An 11,918-nucleotide genomic window follows, 5' to 3' on the forward strand; every position below is an offset into this window, starting at 1 on the left:
TTATCCTAGAGTTTACAAGGCAGATTCAACACTGAAAAATGAATTAATGTAATCCATTACATCAATAGACTAAAAAGAAGCATCACATGATAATATCAATAGATGCATAAAAAAAATCTGACAAAGTCTAACATGCATTCATGATAAACACTTTCAGTAAAGTAGGAATAAGAGGGGGACTCCCCGAACTTGATAAACTCTATCAACAAAATATCTACAACTAATGTCATACTTCATTTAAGAAACTTGAACTTTCCCACTAAGATCAGGTATAAGACAAGGATGTGCTCTCTCACTATTCCTTTCGAAATCATACTGTAAGTCCTAGCTAATGAAATAAGGCAAGAAAAGGAAATAAAGGTATACAGATTGGAAAGGAAGACAAAAAACTGTCTTTGTTCACAGATGACGTGATCATCTATGCAGGAAATACAAAAGAATCAACAAAAAAATCCTGGAAATAATAAGCACTTATAGCAAGGTTGCAAGGTACAAGGTTAATATGCAAAAGTCAATTGCCTTCCTATATACCAAGAATGAATATGTGCAATGTGAAATAAAAACACCATTTACATTGGCACCTGAAATCTGAAGTACTTAGGTATAAATCTAACAAAATATGAAATAAGACTTGTATGAAGAAAACTACGAAACTCTGATTGATGAAATCAAAGGAGAACTAAATAAATGGAGGTATTCCATGTCTGTGGGTAGGAAGACTCAATATTATCAGGTTGTGGGTTCCTCCCAAATCAATGTATACATGCAATGAAATTCCAATCAAAATCCCAGCATTATTTTATGGATATCAACAAATTGATTTTAAAATTTAATTGGAGAGGAAAAGACCCAGAATAGTCAACACAATATTGAATGAAAAAACAAAGCTGGACTGACATTACCTGACTTCAAGACTTACTATGAAGCTATAGTAATCAAGACAGTGTAGTGTTGGTGAAAGAATAGACATATAGAGATCAGTGGAACAGAACAGAGGGCCCAGAAATAGACCCTGATCTTTGACAAAAGAACAAAGGCAATACAATGGAGCAAAGATATTCTTTCCAACAAACAATGCTGGAGAAATGGGACATCTACATGCAAAAATGGACCTAGACACAGACCTTACACCGTTCAGAAAAATTAACTCAAAATGGATCACAGACCTACACATAAAACACAAAACCATAAGACTCTTAGAAGATGACATAGGAGAAAACCTAGATGACCTTGGTCATGGCACAACTTTTTAGATACACCACCACAGCCACAAGGCATAAAAGAAATAATTGACAAGCTGGACTTCATTAAAATTCAGAACTTTTGCTGTACAAAAGACAATGTCAAGATTATGAGAAGACAAGCCACAGACTGAGAGAAAACATTTGCAAAACACACATCTGATAAAGGACTTATCCAAAATATACCAAAAACACTTACAACTCAACAAAAAGAAAACAAACAATCTAATTAAAATATGGGCCAAAGGCCATAACAGACACCTCACCAAAGAAGACATACAGATAGCAAATAAGCGTATAAAAAGATGTTCCACATCATATGTCATCAGGGAAGTGCAAATTAAAGCAACAATATGATGGAATCTTAGGTACCTATAAAAATGTGTTTTCATGTAATATTCCATGACAGGGAAATCTTATCATGCTACCATGTTAAATGGAAAAAGCCACATACAAAACTCTATATACAATACAATTACATATAGCACACACACACACACACACACACACACACGCACCATACAGACATGCAAATGTTCAGGCATACCCAAGATACTGGAAAGAATTAAACCAAAATCTTACTAACCATGAGGATAGAATTTCTAACACTTTAAGTTAATTATTTCTAAAATAAAAAATAAAGCATTAACAAGAAAAAAACACAACAATCAGCAAAATACAAATGCAGAATATTGGGGTGTCCTCATGCAGGCTTTAATGACATCCCTATGCATGAATCTGTCAACATAAGGAGAAATAGTCATTTTCTCTAACCTACAGAGAGGGCACTCCTGGGCTGCCTGATATGAGAGGCGGCCTTATTCAATCAAGTGGTTAGTTACACACACACTTAAATCTAACTGTGTATGAATACAGCAGCTTTTATTTATAAAACCCCCAAAAAATAATGACAGGAAAATTTTTCTTGCAGGAGACAATATTATTTTTCCAGCAATTGTCTCCTTGTGTATCTGGGAGGTGGTTCATTTCCTTAGAAAGATGTTGTGAGTTATTAATATAAAGGTCACAGCTTAACAGCAGGAAACACAGAGGCAATGCTCCTAGTAAGATAATATGATCAACACTACATATTTTAATGCCATCTTTATCAACTTTAATGGAAGGACCTAAAATACTGGCTGGTGGGCTGCATTCTGACTTACAGAAAAATGTTTCCGATTTCTCCTTTGAAAAATTAAAAAGTGACTTTAATTACCTATTGTTTGCAGAGAAGTTGAGAAAGCCAGATGTTGAGAGTGACAGTGTTTTCAGATCCTTACCTGATGTCCATACATGTTATGCAGGTGATGTCTCGACTATTTGTTGTGATCAGGTTCAAAGCTACTGACGTTTCCTGGTCAGAGGTCGGGTGTGCTCCACATTTAAAGAAAAATTCCTGAAAGAATGAGAAATACGATCACTGACATGGAATCCGGCTCGCCATTTCCCCCTCTAAACATTTTCACAGTAAAGAACCTCTTCAGGAAGAGAAGAGATCTATCATTAGGTGTGAGTCTGAAATAAATCAACATCAACTCTTTTGAGGGAAACTAACGCCCTTGTGCCAAACGATTCAACAAGTCCTCTTTTTAGAAGGGTCCAATTGTCTGCTAGTCTTTTCTTCTTTTTCTCTTTCAGCCAGGTTGCTGGGGGAACACTCTGTGTGTGCCCCTAGCTCACCTCTCGGTGAGAAGTGAGTCTGGTAAAATAACACAGTGTGGATGCAGGAGGAAGCCTGAAATAGCATCTCGAAAATGAGGAAGAGGAGACCCTGAGCCACGAGATGATTTGCCCAAAGTCAGACAGTCAGAGGTGAATCCAGGAAGTAACCCAGGCTTCTCAAAGGGAAACTCAGTGCTTTTTCTACAGGATCACCGCACAGTTGGTCAGTCAGCGGCAAGAATATAGTGCAGGGTAAGAAATCTAGCAATCTCAACTACTGACAAGCATGCTAATACTGCAGACTTACGGAGGAGCAGAGTGTGCCTCTCCCCTCGTTCTGCCCCCTTTGGCATCCCAGGATTCCCTGGGAGTCTCACCTGCCCACCCCCTGCCAGGCAGTTAGGAATGTTCTAAACCCGCACCTCTTTCCTTCTTAGTTCATTTCCCAGCCCTGTCCTGCCACACACTCCTTTATCTTAGCTTGTGGGATCGTACTTCCCCAAGCAGGGACTGAACCCTGGCCCTAGGCAGTGAGAGTGTGAAGTCCTAACCTCTGACCGCCAGGGAATTCCCAAGATACATCTTTTGATTGATAATATTCTCCCTTCTCAAACAAAATATTTTTTGTTTTTCTTATTTTCATCTTCTGTTGTTTCTGTATTTTTCACATACCCCTTTTCCCTCTCACACACCAAAGTGTTTGACAGGTAAGTACTCTGCTTCTTGTCAAACAGTCTGTACAGCTTCCATGGTAATAACATCCATGAAGCTAAATTGTGTGCCACTGCAAAACTTCTGTACAAATGTAACACTGGAGGACAGAAGACCCCTTGCATATACACTTAATCCTCCGCTCCATTTGTGTATAACTACTGGGATATAGAAAGTATTTTCCCTTTAAACACTAGACCTGGTGTCAGCAAACTTCTATTAAAGCACCACACATTAAATGTCTTCAGCTTGGCGGGCCATATGGTCTTTGTTGCACTGCTCGACTCTGCATTGTTGTCTAAAAGCAGCCATGGACCATATGCAAATGAATGGATGTGGCTGTGTCCTAATAAAACTTTATTTACAAAAACATGTAGCAAATTGGATTTTGCCTGCAGGCATAGATTGTCCAACCAAAAGACCCTGAGATATCTGTGGAATGTCTTATTCACATTTGTATCCTAACAGTATACAGGACAAGCATTAGATATATTTTCTTTAATTAAAAAAAAGTCAATAGATTTACTTAATAAATGCTACCAGTGTTTCTTTATACATCTGACACCACCACTCTTAATCTGTCCTTTCCCTGCTTGTAACCAAACTAACTTCCTCCTCCTCTGACCTGAGACACAGTGAGCCACACCTGTGGGTGTCAAAGTCCAACGGGCATCAGAATCACCCAGGAGGCTTGTTAAACTAGACATCGCTGGGAGCCACCCCAGGTGTTCTGACACGGGGCCAAGGATTTGCATTTCCAACAAGTTTCCAGGTGATGCTGTTACTACTGCTCTGTGGACCACACTTTTGAGAACCACTGAGTTACAGCAACATTAGCAGTAAGGGGAGTAAACTCTACTTATTCTTTCGGAAGACAGTGGCTGTAGCAGACCTCGTTTATCACATGTGAAAATAATGTCATGTCTCAGGGAAAATATGTTACTCTTAAAAATCTGGAGTGTGCAGAGAAATGTCCTCAAGCCAAGAGTTAGGAACCCAGGCTGTTCTTAAGAACAAGTGTCTCATCAATTCCAGATGGTATAGCTGCTAGCTAGCCAGAACCCATCCTACCTGGGGCAAGTGACAGAGCAGCCAACCTGCCAGCCTGCAGTCCTCAGCCCAGAAGATGAGGGTGTCCCAACAGTCCTGCTATGATGGGTGGGGTGTGCAGTGCAGCTAATGGGAGCCCGTCAGGCCTGTCTGTAAAGTCCAACGTGGCTTCCCTTGAAGCAGCATGGAAATCATACTGATTGTTTTTGTTTTCTCTTTTAACATGGAATGCCACCCTTTTCACTCAATTTTTTGAAATGATATACACCCTTCAAAGGTCAGTTCAAGGGTATTATGAAAAAGAGTTAAGGCAAACCTTGACTATCAAAACAAGACGTCTGGAGGGCATGACTGATCCTTGTGAAATACACAGAGCTAGCTGTGACTGCTTTCTGCAGATATGAAAAAATTACTCACTCATAACGAAAAGTAATTCCTCCAAAATGGCTGAGTTGGCTGGACTATCAAGAAGATATTTCATATACAGATAAATAGTATTTATATTTTTTCTTAGCTTGCAGAAAGCTACTGGTAGACATTCAGCTAACAAATCACATACTGCTCTAACACCAGCTAAAAGTCAGATAAAAGGCAAAATCCTTTTTAATGGAGGTAGGGATTTTACAAACAATGGTATAATAAGTTACAAATGTTTGGAAAATTCCAGTAATTCACATGGTGTGATAGAATTAAAATACAAATTACCAACTCTGTATATTAAATATGTATCAGTCATCAGCGAATTTCCGGGCCTTCTCCACCAGTTTTTGTGAAAGGAGGTTCTTTTCTGGTGTTAGAGTAGCAAAACTGGTGGAGGGTCCGAGATTTTGCCCAGCTTGCAAGCTAACAGACCGTCTCAGGGATGCTGGCAGAAGACATGAGACAAAAAAACTGCATGGCTCAGAGCCCAGGCAGAATGAAGTATGGACATCACCATTATGTCAGTTTCTCTGCATCCCAACTCCCAGGAGATGAAGTGGCCAGGCCAAGCTAGCTGGGGGGTTTCTGCATCACAGCTGAGGACCCTGAGCTTAGGGAACCCAGATCTTTTATAAGGACCTGTAAGCCAACTTCCCCTTTGTCCTAAAGGGAGACACTGTGTTTATTATACTGAACAATAAGCAGGTCCACCTTTTACTCTAGAGAGAGATACTATCATTATTTTCCAGGTTGTTTGCTATACAATTTCCTTGAAAAGATTATCCAGAAAAAAAGAGTAGTTGTGCAGAAACTTGAGAGAACCCTGGAGAAGTGTCTGCCAATAGTAACAACACCTTTTCCATAGACTAATCAGCAGAACGAGCTGATCATTTCCTGTCCCGCACAATCAATGGGTCATTAGCACTTTCAAAATCTTTCTGATATTTGCAGGCTGCGTTCAAAACACACAAACAATAAAGCAAAACACAATAGAAGAAAAACCTTGCTGAAAAATTCTACCTTGGGTATTTCAACTTGCTTATGTAGAGTTGTCATCTCACACACAGCTGCATGATTCTTTTGGAGTAATCGTCTATTTATTCTGCTTTCTATGATGTTTTTCTCTTGATTGTTCAGATTAAAAAATCAAGGATGCCAAAGCCAGAAAAATCTTCTAGCCAGGGTCTAAGCAGTGTGGTCAGAAAGCTGACACCACCGTGAGATCTGGCCATCAGGGGCATGACACCAGCTGATCCCCACAAGGACCCAGGGAACAGCTCACTCTGGGCCAGATGACAGCGGTTGCGCCCCAGGGCCTGACTGCTTGAGGTGGCATTACTCTAGTTACAGTGGGTGCCGGGTTTGACAAGCAAAGTTACTTCTATATCACCAGGGATATAGTCCCCTATGGGTGCAGAAGAGAAAACTTCTTGTTCATTGAGGGGAGGGACATCTGTCAATTCTAGTGAAGGAAATATAGGATCCTTATGTGGGTAAAGAAAGAATCTCAAAGGAACCCACCCATCTTTCACAAATGCCATCTCACAGGTAAAATCAGCTACAAAAAAACAAGAAAGAAAACCAAACAAATCCAGTCCCATTAAATGAATTCCTGCACCTAACCAGGAGCTGCAGTTCCCACTGGCTGGCTCACTTCACTTGGATCCATATACTCAGTTCTGGGAGGCCCTAATTAGCTGTGGAGCTAAAATCTATGACAGTAATTGGCCAGGATTTTTTTTTCCCCAAATGATAGTGTGAACTATTTTAAAAAATGAAAAAAAAAATAATCCCAGAGTAAGACCTTAAAAAATGTGCTTGGGTTTATAATGTGACCCTGTTAAATGCTATTTAGTACTATAATGTGCTTTTCACCTTATTAATACTAAAGAGAAAATCCAAAATATAACAGAGTTATATTCTTTAAGTTCTTAGAAACATACTCATATTTCTGCCATTTCTGTGGACAAGGCTACGATTCTTTCCTTCCATTCTCGCTGAGGCCTCGTATTTTATCATAACCCACTCATCCTTTCCTTTCAGATCTTAGAGGCCTAGCCTGCTGGCTGAATGACACCCATAAAAAGCAATGTTATACCAAGGGAAAGACCTGTGAACAGTTCAACTGTAGGAAGCTACCTCTTTCTCCTCATTCCATTCTGCTACCTGACTCAAGACGCTGCCAGTGTTTCTAACAAACAAAGGGGAAAATGAAAAGTATGGAAACGAATAAATAAAGCAGCAAAATCTGAACTGATACCAAGAACCCAATTTATAAAAACTTACATAATCAGAAGCTAATCGGCATCTCTAAACACAAATTAATGTGTTCCAAATTTCTATAAAAATAACTTACAACGAACATCTGGCAAGCCCTGCTTGTCTCAAACACAATCTAGTTTCACAGACCTGAAAAAACAGCAGTGAGACCTGACTTCTTCCATCATGAAACTTCAAACAACTTTTATCGAACTTCTTAAAGTTAACAATTTTAATAGATATTGCTTAACAATTACATGTTTTCCACATAAAAATGGTCTCTCTTTACAAAGAGTTAAATCCCATGTTAGTCTCCAACTTCTTCTCAGTTAATATCCCCCAAAGGCAACGTATCTTTCTTTTGATAAAATAAAAGGGACTCACAGTTTTCACTATAAGGTTACAATGCATCTACGGTCTGTACTGAAGAAGTAACTGGCCATTTGCATGGGTCAGGGTCAAGTTAGGGAAGCAGGGCCCATACCAGTTAGTTCAGTTGAGAGAATTTAATGCTGACTGAGATCTAGTTGCAAAGGTGGTGGAAACCCAGAAGAATTAAACCAGGGCAGGAAGCTCCTTGCCATTAGCAGCATTAGCACAGGGTGATCTAATCACCGGGGACTGGGGGATGGGGTTGGGTGGGAGGATGGATAAGATGCAGCCCCTGCCAAAGACCCCTCCCAAAGAGAAAGGGAGAAACATCCCAGCTCTGCCCTCTCTCCACCCTCCTATCTCTCACTAGGCTGTGCTTGGGGAAAGCCCGCCTGAAGCAAGGAGAGGGGGTCTGCCTGTCCAAGCCACGTGCCAGCAGAGAGAGGAAGGGCAGGTGCATCGGAACGCCACCAGCACATGCTGGTGCGCTGTCAGGAGGCAAAGCCAAGTCAAAAGTCTTCAACATTCACTGCTTGTTAGTGGGGACATATTCTAATCAGCCTCCAGAAAAGGAAAAATGATACGTTCAGATACGGTTCTGTATTAAATAAAAATACATAAATATTTACACTAAATAATAAACCTGTCAAAAGATTACCCACCCAAATTTTCAACTAAGAGGGACTGAGGACACAGGGGCATTGCTATCTATGAGAAAACTAGTAATAAGCGTCTTACATCCCTATCAAAGAGGTCCTCACGGTTACCAAGTTACAACAGACAAACTGTCACTTAGAATCAATCTAAATGTCTCTCGTGAGCCTAGAAATTCTGTCCGTAGTATCCTCAGTCCGTCTCTCCTCAGCCTGCCCGCTCCAACAGCTCCGCACTTGGTTATCTGCAGACTCTTTTGTAAGAAGCAACTGCTAGTTTTAAGTCTCATTAACCATTCAGAAATCTCATTATGAATGTGAATATGATAGTTTTAATTTTCTCTAAGCTAAAACATGACAAATGAGCATAATTACCATACTCTCCGCCTGGCACATAAGAAAAACCTGTAAATGAGCCACGCCACGACCTGCTCTGTGTCTTATTATTAGCGAATCTCAGTTTTCGTGCTGATGCGTTAGGCTCCCTTTATTATGTAAATCCAGGAAACAATTATATAAGCTTGGACATAAAATAACTATGCAACTTGTTAGGTTGTATAAGACTTGTAGACTTTGCTAATTTAACAATGCCAGTTGTAAAGTTACGTTACACCTAAGTAAACAAATAAAATCTTGAAAGTTAACGAGTCTGCTATCATGTTCAACGATGTTTGTTTTCTCTCAATAAGGTGTTAATAAAGCCTCTAGATGATGTGCAAAGTTTATCAGGAGAAAGAAAATCAATATACTCCCACAAAAAGCAATATCACGTCAGATCTTTGCTGAGAAGGTCAGTTGCTGCCTGTAAGCATCTCAACCACTGACAAAACCTTACAGAAAGCTTTCCGCCTCCTCCAAGGCCGCTCGTCCTTCGGTTAACAACAAATAAATAGATGATATGCATATAAAGAAGCATGCACACGTGCACAGGCATGTAAACGCACCAGACACTCAACGTGCCAAGCCAAGCCATTCTACGCAGGAAAAAGTCTTAGCTCTGAAGTCAGCAAGCACACAGCTTTCTCATCTCACCACTGCGTCAGTCCAATGGCACAGCCATTTTCATATCAATAAAATTGTTATATTCCAAAAGAATTTTTAAAATTTTATCCTATTACCAAAGTTAAAAGTATAAGCTAGGTCTGCTACCTAGTCCAATGTATAATATAAAAATAAAAATGAAATTCTAAAATCCAAAAGGCGAGGAGGAGCTTCAAGATGGCGGAAGACTAAGACGTGGAGATCACCTTCCTCCCCACAGATACACCAGCAATACATCTACACGTGGAACAACTCCTACAGAACACCTACTGAAGGCTGGCAGAAGACCTCAGACCTCCCAAAAGGCAAGAAACCCCCCACGTACCTGGGTAGGGCAAAAGGAAAAACAGAGACAAAGAATAGGGACGGGACCGGCACCAGTGGAAGGGAGCCGTGATGGAGGAACGGTTTTCACACACTAGGAGCCCCTTCGCAGGCGGAGACTGCGGGTGGCGAAGGGGGAAAGCTTCAGGGCCGCGAAGGAGAGCACAGCACAGCGGAGGGCAAAGCGGAGAGATTCCCGCACAGAGGATCGGTGCCGACCGGCACTCACCGGCTCGAGAGGCTTGTGTGCTCACCCGCCAGGGCGGGCGGGGCTCGGAGCTGAGGCTCGGGCTTCGGGCGGAGCGCAGGGAGAGGACAGGCGGCGTGAACACAGCCTGAAGGGGGTTAGTGTGCCACGGCTGGCCGGGCGGGAGTCCGGGGAAAAGTCTGGAGCTGCCGAAGAGCTAAGAGACTTTTTCTTGCCTCTCTCTTTCCTGATGCATGAGGAGACGGGATTCAGAGCGCCGCTTAAAGGAGCTCCAGAGACGAGCGCGAGCCCGGCTATCAGCGCGGACCCCAGAGACGGGCATGAGACGCTAAGGCTGCTGCCGCCGCCGCCACCAAGAAGCCTGTGTGCATGCACAGGTCACTCTCCACACCTCCGCTCCCGGGAACCTGTGCAGGCCGCCACTGCCAGGGTCCCGTGATCCAAAGACAACTTCCCCGGGGGCACGCCTCAGGCTCGTGCAACGTCACGCCGCCTCTGACGCTGCAGGCCCGCCCCGCCTCCGCACTCCTCCCTACCCCCCGGCCTCAGTGAGCCAGAGCCACTGAATCAGCTGCACCTTTAACCCCGTCCTGTCTGAGCGAAGAACAGGCGCCCTCCTGTGACCTGCATGCAGAGGCGGGGCCAAATCCAAAGCCGAGCCCCGGGAGCTTTGCGAACAAAGAGAAAGGGAAATCTCCCCCAGCAGCCTCAGGAACAGCGGATTAAATCTCCACAATCAACGTGATGTACCTGCATCTGTGGAATACCTAAATAGACAACGAATCACCCCAAATTGAGGAGGTGGATTTTGGGAGCAACGATATATATATTTTTTTCCCATCCTCTCTTTTTGTGAGTGTGTATGTGTATGCTTCTTTGTGTGATTTTGTCTATATAGCTTGGCTTTTACCATTTGTCCTAGGATTCTGTCTGTCCGTATTTCTTTTTTAACTAAAAAAAATTTTTTCTTAATAATTATTTTTTATTTCAATAACTTTTATCTTCTTCTTTCTATTTTTTTCTCCCTTTTATTCTGAGCCATGTGGAGGACAGGCTCTTGGTGCTCCAGCCAGGCGTCAGGGCTGTGCCACTGAGGTGGGTGAGCCAAGATCAGAACAGTGGTCCACAAGACACCTCCCAGCTCCACGTAATTTCAAACGGCGAAAATCTCCCAGAGATCTCCATCTGAACGCCAAGACCCAGCTCCACGCAAAAATCATGAAGCTACAGTGCAGGACACCCCATGCCAAACAGCTAGCAAGATAGGAACACAACCCCATCCTTTGGACAGAGGCTGCCGAAAATCATAAGGCCACAGACACCCCAAAACACACCACCAGACCTGGACCTGCCCTCCAGAAAGACAAGATCCTCCTCATCCACCAGAACACAGGCACTAGTCCCCTCCCCCAGGAAGCCTACACAACCCACTGAACCAAGCTTAGCCACTGGGGACAGACAGCAAAAACAATGGACACTATTAACCTGCAGCCTGCGAAAGGAGTCCCCAAATACAGTAAGTTAAGCAAAATGAGAAGACAGAGAAACACAGCAGCAGATGAAAGAGCAAGGCAAAACCCCACCAGACCTAACAAATGAAGAGGAAATAGGCAGTCTACCTGAAAAAGAACTCAGAATAATGATAGTAAAGATGATCCAAAACCTTGGAAATAGAATGGAGAAAATACAAGAAACGTTTAACAAGGACCTAGAAGAACTAAAGAGCAAACAAACAGTGATGAACCACACAGTAAGTGAAATTAAAAGCTCTCTAGAAGGGGTCAACAGCAGAATAACTGAGGCAGAAGAACAGATAAGTGACCTGGAAGATAAAACAGGGGAAATAACTACTGCACAGCAGAATAAAGAACAAAGAATGAAAAGAATTGAGGACAGTCTCAGAGACCTCTGAGACAACATTAAACGCACCAACATTCAAATTATGGGGGTCCCAGAAGAAGAAGAGAAAAAGAAACG

The 11,918-nt window shown here is 42.2% G+C and overlaps 1 protein-coding gene across 1 annotated transcript in view; it reads right to left on the bottom strand.

Annotated features, from left to right (window-relative positions):
• PRKN (parkin RBR E3 ubiquitin protein ligase) overlaps positions 1-11,918 on the bottom strand; it is a 1,231,166-nt gene that overhangs the window by 530,012 nt on the left and 689,236 nt on the right. Inside the window, exon 6 of the mRNA XM_024747998.1 lies at positions 2,522-2,637. Coding sequence (XP_024603766.1) covers positions 2,522-2,637 — 116 coding nt within the window. The remainder of the gene's footprint in view (positions 1-2,521; positions 2,638-11,918) is intronic.

This window comes from Neophocaena asiaeorientalis, unplaced genomic scaffold (genome assembly GCF_003031525.2).
Source record: "Neophocaena asiaeorientalis asiaeorientalis breed wild unplaced genomic scaffold, Neophocaena_asiaeorientalis_V1.1 scaffold123, whole genome shotgun sequence".
NCBI lineage: Eukaryota > Metazoa > Chordata > Mammalia > Artiodactyla > Phocoenidae > Neophocaena > Neophocaena asiaeorientalis.